Source organism: Canis aureus, chromosome 35, assembly GCF_053574225.1.
Source record: "Canis aureus isolate CA01 chromosome 35, VMU_Caureus_v.1.0, whole genome shotgun sequence".
Taxonomy (NCBI): domain Eukaryota; kingdom Metazoa; phylum Chordata; class Mammalia; order Carnivora; family Canidae; genus Canis; species Canis aureus.
In genome coordinates, this window is record NC_135645.1 from 1,535,598 (window position 1) to 1,549,738 (window position 14,141).

Genomic DNA, 14,141 nt, shown 5'->3' on the forward strand with positions numbered 1-14,141 from the left:
ATATTGAAGAGAACAACTTTGTATTTATTATTGTGCATGTGTTCATTAATTCTACCCCAGAGAATACTAAAAGAACAACTGTTTAGTCAAATCATAATATTTATGGCTAAAATGAGTACTTGTAACAAACCAGGTACTGTTTCAAGTACCTTGTAGGAAGTAAGATAACTAACCCTCACGATGACTCCAACAGGTACATTTATTAGTATTGCTCTCATTTTACAAATTGGGAAACCAAGGCACACACATTGTTAGATAACTTACCCGAGACCATTCATCTAGTATGTATCCTTGCAAGAGCAAGGATAAAATATTATCCAAAGAAGTCTAATTCAGCTTACAGGTGTATCCACCAAAAAGTACGAGAACGTCCATTTCTATTTTGCCTGATTAACATCAGTGATCCTGTGTTTTTGACCATCTAGTAGAGAGCCCCTTCCTGTGGTTGAATAATCCCTGAAGCAAAGATCTTAAAAAAGAGATACTGAAAAAGGAGCCGAACACTTTAGCCAAACAGAAGGAAAAAATTTTGGTCTCTTGTTCCAAGACATGCCTTGAATTTTGCATCGTTGAAGGACTCTCAACAGAAGTTCTTGACTCCCCTAGGGGCCTGGTTTAAACCGACAGATTAGAGCCAGCAGAGGAAAAGAAGTCTAGGACTTTGCCCTCCATGACTCTATCATGTCTGATACAGAAGATAATTAGGAAAAGAGGTTTTGTTCCTTGTCATCTCTTGGTCAGGGCTGTGGAGCCCTCCCCCAATGAGGCCATGCTCTACCAAACCCAAAGAAAGCTGAACAGATCTACCCTAACAGCACAGACAAATTCAAGTTTATCTTTGGAAGACAGCACCAACATTATGACAGTCCCAGGCACTGTTCCTCAGTGCTTTTTACATTTTTAACTCTCAGAAGAGTTCTCTAAGACAGTAACTATTACTTTCCTTATCATCTACTTGAGAAAATAAACACAAAGAGATTAAGTAACTCACCACAAATTATTCAGCAAGTAGCACAGCTGATCTATTCAAACGTAAACTGTCCAATTGACAGTCTATAATCTTTACCATTTTTCTCCCTCTCCCTCCAAATATTGTCATAAACATATTAATAGGTTTCTTTTTACTTAAACAAAAGGCAGAATTATAATAACAAATAAATCTCATTTGTTACTCACTAAGTTTAACTGATCCTTCCATCCCCAAAAGCACGTTGTCACTTTTGATGTCTCTGTGGATCACTTGATTAGCATGTAAAAACTCCAATGCCTGTAAACACTAAACAAGAAAAACACCTATCAATGAAACAGTCCCTGAGAAGTCTAAGGGAAGTTCACATATAGTACTTTTGGCCTGGTAATGCTTCGAAAGTCTAAATTAGCCACTGAAAAGTGGTAAGATCCTGGGAGGTTAGTTCCATCCAGCTGTTCACGGATGTGATGTTAAGATGTTTTCTTCATTTCTTTTACAGTGGATTTTACATAAAGCTTACATCCACAATCTAGACACCACAGATAAAAGAGTAACTTTCCTCTTAGGCCATGTTTCAGAAAGCACAGAGTCAGAAGTGAGGAAAAACAATCCCCCTTCCTTAAACACAAGAACAAGATTAGAGTCTTAAGATCTGCTTGCCCCTATGTTTTTTTAATATAAACTGAGTATAAATTGTAAACTTAGAAAAAAATCTGTATTTTTATTTATTTATTTTTTAAAGATCTTATTTATTTATTCATGAGAGACACAGAGAGAGGCAGAGACATAGGCAGAGGGAGAAGCAGGCTCCTCACAGGGAGCCTGATCTGGGACTCGATCCCCCAACTGGGATCACACCCTGAGCCAAAGGCAGATGCTCAACCACTGAGCCACCCAGGTGTCCCTGTATTTTTTTTACTTCTTAATCCCCAGTAGAAGAGAACAACAAAATTAAGGCTGTACATTATGAATAACAACTAAAAATTTCATTTAAAATATTCTACTATTGGGTGCCTGGGTGGTTCAGCAGTTGAGCGTCTGTCTTTGGCTCAGGGCGTGATCCTGGACTTCCAGGATCGAGTCCCACACTGGGCTCCTTGCGTGAAGGGAGCCTGCTTCTCCCTCTGCCTGTCTCTGCCTCTCTCTCTCTCTCTCATGAATAAATAAATAAAATCTTAAAAAAAAAAATTCTACTATTCATTCAAGGAAAACAGATACACTGTGTATTACTGTACTACATTTACCAAGCATTTAGGCAGATTGTTGAGAAGAACAAATCCTTCCCAAAACACTTGTACAACAGAAACAAATTTATCACAATTTGAGAAACTTCTAAAATAATTTTTAAAAGTTATGAAAATTATGAGAAACAAAATAAGTTATAAACAAATTCTTAAGTTTTTTTTTTTTTTTATGATAGTCACAGAGAGAGAGAGAGAGAGAGAGAGAGAGAGGCAGAGACACAGGCAGAGGGAGAAGCAGGCTCCATGCACTGGGAGCCTGATGTGGGATTCGATCCCGGGTCTCCAGGATCGCGCCCTGGGCCAAAGGCAGGCGCCAAACCGCTGCGCCACCCAGGGATCCCCAAATTCTTAAGTTTTTGTCAGCTCTTAAGTGATCACTCTTTGTTAGAGATATTATTAAAATACCATATTCATAACTATTAAGGAGTTATTTCCTCCCCTCCTAAAATAGCCAAAGGAGAGCAAATTAACCTAGAATTTCATTTTTCAGTTTCAGCTTAAACTTAGGCAATTTGGCAGAATTCTATTGGCTTAAGCAACAGTATGTCTAAAAATTCATTAATGAATATCAAGAAACAACCAGTTTTGATGAGATTAATAAAGCCAGAAGCAGACTTTAATACTTAAGGTGAACAAGTGTCTGGTTTCACCTGAGACACTCCTTGTGTCCACTGTTGAGTGACACTCCTGTTAACTCTTAAAAGTACCCTGTTGGGATGATAAATTTCAATGATCACCTCACTGAAATTTACCTCTGAGTTGGGCTCTTCAAAAATTCATGCTTTATTCAGAAATTATCTTACACATGAAGGAAACGGTTTAAATTCTCATACAGGATAAAACGGTATGGAGACAACTTGAAGAGAATATGTATAGACAAAGTATCTCATGTTGTAAAAATCACCTGTGTACCCATCCGCCCTCCCCTTTTATTTTATTTTATTTCCCGCCCCCCCTTTTAATCTCCTGGTAACTACACATTGCTATAACTTATTGGAAAGGGACTCAACTGACCTCTCTGCATACAGCAGCAATCTGTGCTTCATCCATGCAGGTTTCTGTTACAACATCAGTAAGTGATCCCCCGGCAAGGTACTCCATTACTACAAACAATTCGTCTCCCATCAGGTAACTAAAAACACATTAAAAACACAAAAAATACACTCACATTTTTACTCTCACCTACCCTCTGTGCTGAAGAATTCAAATGTCAGACACTCTAATCAGACACTAGGAAGCTGGCAGCTGTGACGGCCAGGAAGAAAACTGGCAAGCTGTAGTCCAACTGTGCAGAAAAGTAACTGAGGGTCATTAGGATTTTCCTGAGTGACTTCAAAGTTGGCCCACAATGGTAACTTGATTGTTTCAATTAAAATAATACTGTCAGGTAGGAATCCTTTGTCCTGTCTTACAGATCAAGTGATTGAGGCTGGGGGTGACTTATCCAGGTTCACCTAGCTAGTAAGTGACAGAATCAGAATGAGAAGTCAAGTGTAACTGATCCCAAAGCTTTGGCTTATTTTACCCATCATGTGATACTAACTTGACATAGTATTTTCAGAAGTAGGGAAATATACCTGGAAAGTTGATTTTTATGAACATGGCCCCCATTACTAGGGTTAAAATCTAAAAATGTATTATCTTTTCCCCATTCTAAACACATTAAATGTAGAAATAAGAAAGTCACCTATAATCTCTATCTCCAATATAATCACTATTTTAATTTTTCTATTCTTCATTTGCATATATGTAATTGCTTAAAAATCCCCACATAATAGTACAATATATAATTTTCCATTCTGTTCTTTATTTTTATTAAACATCAATTTCTAAATTAAATGAGGTTTTGACATATACACTATTTGCCCATGAAAGACAGCATTTGAAATAAAAACTGATCTAAAAGTTTAAAAACCATGTGGCCAGGCACTGCTGCCAGTCAACACATGAATCACAGCTTGTTTCCTTAATGTTTCTGTTACTAATCATTTATAATTAATATAAGCATCAGCAGCAATGTCCTTCATTTAACTGCTTTCCCTCACTTGGCAGGTGATATATATGCAGAAAAAGGCCTGCTAAACTACAATGTGTTATTTTTTTGGGGGGTGGGGTGTAAAGATTTATTTGAGAGAGCACACGCTAGGGCAGGGGGGTGGGGGGAGAGTGAGTGGGCGAGGCAAGGAGGGAGGAGCAGAAGGAGAGGGAGGAGGAGAGAATACCAAGCAGACACCTGCACTGAGAATGGAGCCCAAGGCTGGGCTTCGCTTGGGCTTGATTCCATGACCCTGAGATCATGACCTCAACCGAAACCAAGAAAGAGTAGGGCCTTTAAACTGACTGGACCACTCAGCTGCCCCTGCAATGTGCTATTTTTATTTTTACCTCTCCTCCTTCAAGCTTACTTTTCAACACTGACATCCTACTCTAGCCTAACTCAAGTGCTTGAGCTAGCCCACAAAACCATGAGACTTAAAATTTCCACATTTTTGCCCACTGTTTAAGAAATATTCACATTTACCTGTCCAAGAAGTTAACTATGTTGGGATTCTTTAATTCTTTCATCACCAGAATCTCATTAATGATTAATTCCTTCTTTGGCTGTTTCTGTAAATTAATCTGCTTGATAGCAACCTATGATGGAAACAGAAAAAAAAAAAATCAGAACAAGTTTCCTAATTCTCTTAGAAAATTACAAACACCAATCAGGTAATAATTTAATTTATTGTGTATCTATTGTATTATATAATGAGATTGTAACTTACTCACAGGTAGTATTCTTATTTCTACACTGCCTATGCACAATGCTTTGTAATAATACATGAAGCCTAATTACTTTTAGATTTCGCCTGAAGCTGATCAACCGACCCAAGGTCATCCCAATGCCAGGAAATAATCCTGTTTGCATTCCAAGCTGAGAAAATAATTTTTTAAATATATGCTTATTTATGAAACTCAATGCATAATTCCTTCTTTTTTTCTCATTAAGAAAGGTATTATAAAATACATAAGAGTATTTCAACAAATTCAACTGAAAAAGAAAAAAAAAAGATTCCTATTGATTATTCACAGGTTTATCTAGTTTCCTCCTATACTAAAAGCTAATGGTAACACCCAGAAGTATGAAAAAGTAGCTACCTCCTGTCCCAATGCCACATCAGTAGCAGTGAAAACTGTACCAGAAGCCCTAGGGGAAAAAAGACATAACCAGATTTAAGGTTTCTAAATCACTATCATTTATATATCTGAAAACTTTATACCTAGAACAACTGGAAAAGAATTAAAGAACATGTAAGACTTAAAGAAAAAGGCAATCCTTGTGGCCAAAGTTTATGTTAGAAATTTGTCATAAATATCATACCTACAGAACTGTAGAAAAAAGATAAAGGGAAGAAAAATGTTATACTCCTGGATCCATTTCCCTGCTTAAGAAACAAAGAGCAACAAATAAATTTGAAGTCCTTGTATGTGCTTTCCCAAGGTATCCATCCCTCTTCTCAAAAGTAACCTGTATTTGGTGTTTATTTTGTAGATGATACATATCCTTTCCATGAATTTGTCTACACTTTAACTATTAAGGACATAGGTGTATATCACTATAAAATATATTCAACATAACTTTTAAACTTCTTATAAACAGTTTCATTTTATGTATTTTTCTGCGATTTGCTTTCTAATTATTTATTTTATTTTATTTTTTGCTATTTGTTTTTTAAATTCAACATTAGATTTGGAATAGGTCTTATGCTTGTTTACTCATAATTATTATTTGTATTATTCAATATATTATAATTTATCCATTATCATGCTCAAGAATATTGATTTTCAATTTTTGTTATTAAACCAGTGATGCAACTAAATTTAGTTTTCTTTTTTTTTAAAGAGAGGTAGAAGTGGGAGGAGGGGCAGAGAGAGAGGGAGATCTTTTTTTAAGGTTTTATTTATTTATTTGAGAGAGAGTGAAAGAGAGCACAATCAGGGTGAGGGGCAGGGGAAGAAGCAGACTTCCTGCTGAGCAGGGAGCCCAACGTGGAGCTCAAGCTGGATCCTAGGACTCCGGGATCATGACCTGAACTGAAGGCAGATACTCAACCGAGCCATTCAGCTGCCCAGAGAAAGACAATCTTGCTTTTTTTTTTTTTTTTTTTTTTAAGATTTATGTATTTATTCATTCAGAGAGAGCAAAGAGAGAGGCAGAGACACAGGCAGAGGGAGAAGCACGCTCCCTGCAGGAAGCCTGACATGGGACTCGATCCTGGGTCTCCAGGATCACATCCCGGGCTGCAGGCGGCGCTAAACCGCTGCGCCACTGGGGCTGCCCGAAAGACAATCTTTTAAGTAGGCTGCATATCCAGCAAGGAGCCTGATGAGGGGCTGATCTCACAACCCTGAGATCATGACCTGAGCGGAAATCAAGAGTCAGATGCTTAAGTGACTGAGTTATCCAGGAGACCCATTAAATTTAGTTTTTAGAAAGAAATTCTTAAGGAGGTGTTCAAAAAAGACTCAAGCTCTCCTTCTAAATGCAGAGAATACTTTCCAGAGATTAATAACATTAAAAATTCAATATGTTCATTTGCTCCCAGGCAACAGAAAGAAAGTGTAGTTTAAAAATACAAATTACTGGATAAAATTAGAAGATCAGTAGACTCAAAAATCAATACTCAATGATGTGATTAAATACATGCTTTTATTACCTATCATCTTGTAGTAAATGTTCTTATTGTCTTTTAAATATATTTGATGGGCAATTTTCCCATCTAATCTCTTAACCACCAATGGGAAATAACATTTAAGAAAGAACAAGAACTGCTCATCAGTAGTTTTTTTTTTTTATAGTATGTAGAAAGGCATCATGTATTTATATAGATCCAAGAATACCACTCATAGAATGCCATAACTGCTCAATGTCAACAGGCAGAAGAGACATCATACTATACTGTACACCCAGGGATTATTATATACTGTGTAGTATAGTCACAAATACTTACCCTTGCCCAATTTTTTCGTATCTTGTGTATTTTTTCTTAGGGTCACCTATGCTCACAATAGTTCCTATTTTAAACAAAAAACAACAAAAAGTTGGAAGCACAGCCAAGCATTTTAAAGCTGTAAACTAATTCTATCATTATTCCTTTTATTTTATTTTTATTTTTTTAAAAAGATTTTATTTATTCATGACAGACACAGAGAGAGAGAGAGGAGAGAAGGAGAGAGAGAGAGAGAGACAGACACAAAGGCAGAGGGAGAAGCAGGCTCCATGCAGGGAGCCCCACGCGGCATTGATCCTGGGTCTCCAGGATCACACCCTGGGCCGAAGGCGGCGCTAAACCACTGGGCCACCAGGGCTGCCCTTATTTTATTGTTTTATTTTTATTATTTTTAAAAGATTTTATATATTTATTCATGAGAGACAAAGAGAGAGAGAGAGAGATTGAGAGAGAGAGGCAAAGACACAGGCAGAGGGAGAAGCAGGCTCCATGCAGGGAGTCCGACATGGGACTCGATCCCGGAACTCCAGGATCATGCCCTGGAGCTGAAGGCGGTGCTAAACCACTGAGCCACTTGGGCTAAGCTCATTCTTCCCTTTTTTTTTTTTTTTTTTTAAGATTTTTATTTATTTATTCATAGAGACACACACACAGAGAGAGAGAGAGAGAGAGAGAGAGAGAGAGGCAGAGACACAGGCAGAGGGAGAAGCAGGCTCCACGCTGGGAGCCCGACGTGGGTCTCGATCCCAGGCCTCCAGGATCACACCCCAGGCTGCAGGCAGCGCTAAACTACTGCGCCACAGGGGCTGCCCTAATTATTCCTTTTTAATAAACTCTACTGATCTTAGAACATTGGTTTTCAAAACCAATGTTAAGTTTCAAAAATCATGTATGTTTCAAACAGAACACTAATGAAACTTAATAAGAAAATATCAGAAGCAAGAAGACATATTATTTCCATGAGGTTAGACCTCCTAACTAATGTCTTAATTATCCTCTCACCTTTTCAAAATAAACACACTTTAAAAATGACCAACTGTAAGTGTGCCTGAGAATAAAGGATGTGGGATGTTTAGTCTTAATTGGGACATTTCTGGGGAAGGATAGATTGGTCATTCTACTTTTCATACTACACTGATTTCAGTATTAAATTAATGGTAAGTTAGGAAACTACTTACTATCAGAAATAATAAATAAATGATATCCAAATGAATAACCCTAAATGGCCTGACTCTTCCCATATACCTTCTATCTTCCAATATATTTTGGAAATCACTTATTTCTATAAAGATTACTTTAGTATGAACTAATCAAACATCTGTTTTAGGAAAGTTCACAGTCATAACTAAGAAGCTGTTTTATAATTAGGATTTGGAATATAAAACTGTAACTTAATATGTTTTTATTACCAGTAAGCCAAAACATGAGAAAACCTCACTAAGTTGTTACTTACTCAAGGTAAAAGGAGATATGATTATATCAAGGAAACTCATACAAATATTCCAATTTTATATAGGTACCCAATTTCTGGCCTACAGCCACTCTAACTGTAATATTTTTCCTTGATCCCTCTATGTCAGTGTTCTTTACAGTTGCTGTAGATTTATAATCAGATATTATTGCTACCCTCTCTCTGGTACCATGTGTTCGTTATTTCCAATGGTTGATTCAGGCCAATGAGAGTTGATGGATGAGAAGAGGGAAAAAAAAAAACACATCATATATCTATACAGGAAGGCCATATTGTTTAGTTATTTGGGGACTTTTTGTATTCTCATATTGAGAAGCTATAAGTATAGTTAAATATATACCAACTTCCTTTGATAAGGTTTCTAACCATGACCCTTAGATTTGGCCGTTTGGAAAAAAGTATTGCTCCAGATGGTACTGACCACTGCAAAAACATTACTCAAGAGTTAAAAATGATGAACAAGCAAATCAGAATATAATCACATAAACAAAGTAAGGAAGACAAGTCAAATATAATAACATATTAAAATAGAACTCTTTTTTAATATACTTAAAAACACGTATTTCTTTAATAGCTTGTTTCAAAATGATAAAATCTCACTGGTTCTAATCTAATCACAACATTAACCAGATTTTAATTGAACCAATTGTTCCTAAAAGGAAACCAGTTATTATTTATGTCTTAAGTCAAAACATAAGGTATAAATTAAAATCCATCTGAGCTAAATGTTTCAAGAGCTATTAACAATTAAGAATAATGTAAATGTAGGCAACATACTTAATTTTTCCATAATCTCTTCATCTGTCATTTTGGTCTTCTTTTTCTGTTTGTCAGAAGACTTGGCACCGCTATCAACATTAGAATCACCAACTGGTGCAGGAATAGGGTCAATTACAGACCGTGTATAAATCTGCAGAGAGATAGTTAATTATTGAGATCTGAGGAAAAATATTTTTAGACATTCTTACTGGCATACTATTCAGTTCTTTGATTTTTAACCAAAACTACTTTTCTCCAATGTTCTAAAGAATGAGCATATTTTCAGACTTCTCTTATAAAAGCCTTGTAACTAAGAAGAATAAGTAAGAAAAGTGTGAAACACTTTTCTTTAACACATGATATATAGATTTTAAAAGTCTGTCTAGCAAAATAGCAGATCTGTGAATGAAATTTAAGTTTAACCAATGATATGCTAGCAATGAAGCAAAAAGTACAAAAAGTAAAAATCATGTTCTTACTACAAAAGAGAAATGAACAAAATTATGGAAACCATAATGTTCATATACAAAAAAAATTGCATATTTTTCAGACCACAATGCTATGAAACTTGAAATCAATCATAAGAACAATTTTGGAAGACCACAAATACATGGAGGTTAAAGAACATCCTACTAAAGAATGAACAGATTAACCAAGAAATGAAAAAAGAAAATAAAAAACACATGGAAACAATGGAAAATGGAAACAGGGCCATCAAAAACCTTTTGGATGCATCAAAAGTGGCCATAAGAAGAAAATGCATAGCAACACAGGCCTACCTCAGGAAGCAAAAAAAAGTCTTAAAAAAAAATCTAAACTTACACCTAAAGGAGTTGAAAAAGGAACATCAAGTAAAGTCTACAACCAGCAGAAGGGAAATAATGAAATTAGAACAAAAATAAATCACATTGATGTGGAAAAAAGCTCAGCAGAACAAACCCATGAAACTAGAAGCTGAATCTCAGACAAAATTAATAAAATTGATAAGCCTCTAGACAGATATATCAGAAAGAAAAGAAAAATATCCAAATAAATAAAATCATGAAAGAGAGAGGATAGACCACAGCCAACATGACAGAAATAAAAGAATTCTAAGAGAAAATTATGAAAAATTCTATGCCAACAAATTGTTCAATCTGGAAAAAATGGATAAAGTCCTAGAACCCTATAAACTATCAAAACTGAGATAGAAAAAAATATTGAAACAAGAAAAATTCAAAATTTGAACAAATACAAAAGCAGCAAAGAAACTGAATCAGTAATAAAAAAAATCTCCCAACAAACAAAAGTTCAGGACCAGATGGCTTCCCAGGGGAATTTTATCAGCTATTTAAAGAAGAGTTAAAACCTATTCTTCTCAAACTATTCCAAAGAATAGAAATGGAAGGAGAACTTACAAACTCATTCTGCAAGAATTAACTATTAATTCCCATAGAAACTTATACGCAAAGATGATTTCTACCATTTCATTGTAAACAGCCACTTCTAGGAGGTAAAAGAGGAAAACAGCCCTTCTCTCTCATTAGATCACGACCTAGCGGCAGGCCTCAGAGCCCTTCCTGCTTACTGTGCCAGCATTCTACCACACAGAACCTTCTCCCCCTTTCCTTGTATTGGCACAGGGTAAGAGACAAGACTCTTCCTGTCTCTATCTAAGGTTATTATATTTTTTAAATTCTCCCCTAGCCAGTTGGGAATTTCACTCTCAGAAGCCTCTTGAATGACACCAGGGCTTTAAGAGAAATGTAATCTGGGAGATTATATACACAATTTGGGTGAGAAGTAAGATTTAAGTTTTATTTTATATTATTTTTTTAAAAAGATTTATTTATTTATTTATGATACACACACACAGAGAGAGAGAGAGAGAGAGAGGGGCAGAGACTCAGGCAGAGGGAGAAGCAGGCTCCATGCAGGGAGCCCAATGTGGGACTCAATCCCGGGACTGCAGGATCGCGCCCTGGGCCAGAGGCAGGTGCCAAACTGCCGAGCCACCCAGGAATCCCAGATTTAAGTTTTAGATATAGTAGTTATCTGCATTGAGATAAACAGAGAAAGCCAAATAGATGAATTCTCTGGAAGAGAAGGTGTAATATAGAAAGAAAAAACAATGAGGTAACCATTTTAACTTTTAAGGAGGTCATTTAACTTTAATTTTCAAAAAAACTAGTTTTTTGATGAATGATTTTTAGGTAAAGATCTTCTCGTCAAATTTCCCCACACTGAAGGATTTTGAAAATTAACTACTGGAAGTTAAATACAGATTGCTGTTTTTAAAAAACTCACGTGCCCAGATACCCACAGCCCAATTACTAAGATACCCACAGCCCAATTACTAATCAGTCACGCACTGATTTTGTATGATCCGGTCGTGGGGCAATAACAGGAGGAGCAGCCTCTTCATCATCATCATCTTCCTCTGCTACTACTGCTGCTGTTTCTGAACCCTTGGCACTCAGCTACATTCATCACATGAACAAAGTAAGGAAGACAAGTCAAATATAATGATACATTAAAATAGGATTCTCTCTTTTTTAACATACTTGAAAAAATGTATTTCTTTAGTAGCTCATTTTAAAACAATAAAATCTCTTTGGTTCTAATCTAATCTTTTAAAAATAAAGGTAATTCTATAACTTATAGAAAAGTTTATAAAATAAATGTTTACAGTAAATATCAATTTTTTAAAAGATTTTATTTATTCATGAGAGACACACAAAGAGAGAGAGGGGCAGAGACACAGGCAGAGGGAGAAGCAGGCTCCATGCAGGGAGCCCAATATGGGACTCGACCCGGGGTCTCCAGGATCACACCCTGGGCTGCAGGCGGCGCTAAACTGCTGTGCCACTGGGGCTGTACAAATATCAAATTTTCTTAAGAGAAAATTTATAACTTTTTTTTTAAAGATTTTATTTATTTATTAGAGACACACAGTGAGAGAGAGAGAGAGGCAGAGACACAGGGAGAGGGAGAAGCAGCCTCCATGCAGGGAGCCTGGGTCTCCAGGATCATGCCCTGGGCTGTAGAAGGCGCTAAACCGCTGAGCTAGCAGGGCTGCCCAATTTATAACTTTTTAAAAAAATTTTTTTAAAATTTTTATTTATTTATTTATTTTAATTTATTTATGATAGTCACACAGAGAGAGAGAGAGAGAGAGGCAGAGACATAGACAGAGGGAGAAGCAGGCTCCATGCACCGGGAGCCTAACGTGGGATCGATCCCGGGTCTCCAGGATCGCGCCCTGGGCCAAACGCAGGCGCCAAACCGCTGCGCCACCCAGGGATCCCCAATTTATAACTTTTATATGAGAATTTTATGCTCCTTAAACAAGCCCTAAAAGGAAGCAATTATTTTATTTGTTAAGACTAAAAACTCAGGATGCCTGGGTGGCTCAGCAGTTGAGTGTCTGCCTTTGGCTCAGGGCGTGATCCTGGAATCCCGGGATCGAGTCCCACGTTGGGCTTCCTGCATGGAGCCTGCTTCTCTCTCTGCCTGTGTCTCTGCCTCTCTCTGTGTCTCTCATGAATGAATGAATGAATGAATGAATGAATAACTAACTAACTAAATAAATAAATAAAATCTTTAAAAAAATTAAATTAAAATAAAAGAAGATGTTAACTTTTACACAGAGCTTATTATATACCAGATGTGTGCTAGGTGGGTACTTTACATATTACCACATTTTGTCTTCATATAACTCAAGGAGATTGTTTCTTCCTAATTGAGGAAATTCTGTTTACTTAACATGGCTTCTCTTATCCGCTTAATCAGGTGGCTAGCTTATAAGCATGACTTATAAGATGACTATAATTAATTTTAGAAAGCAAAATAAAAACTGAGATCTGAGGATGCCTAGGTGGCTCAGCGGTTGAGCATCTGCCTTCAGCTCAGGGCGTGACCCCGGGGTTCCGGGATGAGTCCCACATCAGGCTCCACGCATGGAGCCTGCTTCTCCCTCTGCCTATGTTTCTGCCTCTCTATGTGTCTCTCATGAATAAATAGATAAAATCTTTAAAAAAAGCAAAAGTGAGATTCGTTTTGGGTAACTTAAGTTAGAACAAGAGCTATAAGAAGTAATATATTAACTTACTGCGGGTGTTCCAGAAGGGAAGCCATCTTTCTCTGAATATGAAACAGAAAATAATGCTAAGTCAACAACTCAAAAAATAAAAACAACTTCTATATATTAAGGGGAAGAAAATACAATGCAGAGCAAGTAAATGTTCTTTGCTTTCATTTTAGGATGAAGCAAATCTTGAGAAAAATGATAATATCAGTATTCAAATAAGAATTTATTCAAGATTGTGCTACCAAATCTCAAATCTTAATGGAACTCTAGATTTACCAAAAATCATTGACTTGTATACTTCAAATGAATGAATTTTATAGCATGTGAACTATATTTCAAGGCAACTATTCAGACAATGGTAATTGTGCAAAGGAAAATTCTTAACATAAATTTTGATCAGTAAAAAAGCATATTCCTAAAGGCAAAACATAGTTCATAAAGACTAAATATCAAAATATTCATTCTGGAGTTTAGAAGAGCAAGTTTTGTTTTTTTTTTTACTTTTCAAAAGGCCCAGAGACTTTTACATTTTTATACATATATAATATATGTTAAATAATATTAATATAACTATAACTTATGGCTATATTAATATTATTTAACATGTATATTAAAACAACATAAAACATTACTTATA

At 36.2% G+C, this 14,141-nt stretch overlaps 1 protein-coding gene across 3 annotated transcripts in view; it reads right to left on the reverse strand.

The window, feature by feature from the left end:
* PAK2 (p21 (RAC1) activated kinase 2) overlaps positions 1 to 14,141 on the reverse strand; it is an 89,766-nt gene that overhangs the window by 9,074 nt on the left and 66,551 nt on the right. For all 3 annotated transcript variants that reach the window (XR_013372380.1, XM_077884114.1, XM_077884115.1), the window contains 8 exons: positions 13,526 to 13,557; positions 11,787 to 11,894; positions 9,454 to 9,586; positions 7,206 to 7,269; positions 5,353 to 5,401; positions 4,736 to 4,848; positions 3,229 to 3,346; positions 1,177 to 1,276 (listed from right to left, as the gene is read on the reverse strand). Coding sequence is in view for 2 of the 3 variants with exons in the window: in XM_077884114.1 (XP_077740240.1) it covers positions 1,177 to 1,276; positions 3,229 to 3,346; positions 4,736 to 4,848; positions 5,353 to 5,401; positions 7,206 to 7,269; positions 9,454 to 9,586; positions 11,787 to 11,894; positions 13,526 to 13,557 (717 nt within the window). In the remaining variant the exon portion in view is untranslated. The remainder of the gene's footprint in view (positions 1 to 1,176; positions 1,277 to 3,228; positions 3,347 to 4,735; positions 4,849 to 5,352; positions 5,402 to 7,205; positions 7,270 to 9,453; positions 9,587 to 11,786; positions 11,895 to 13,525; positions 13,558 to 14,141) is intronic.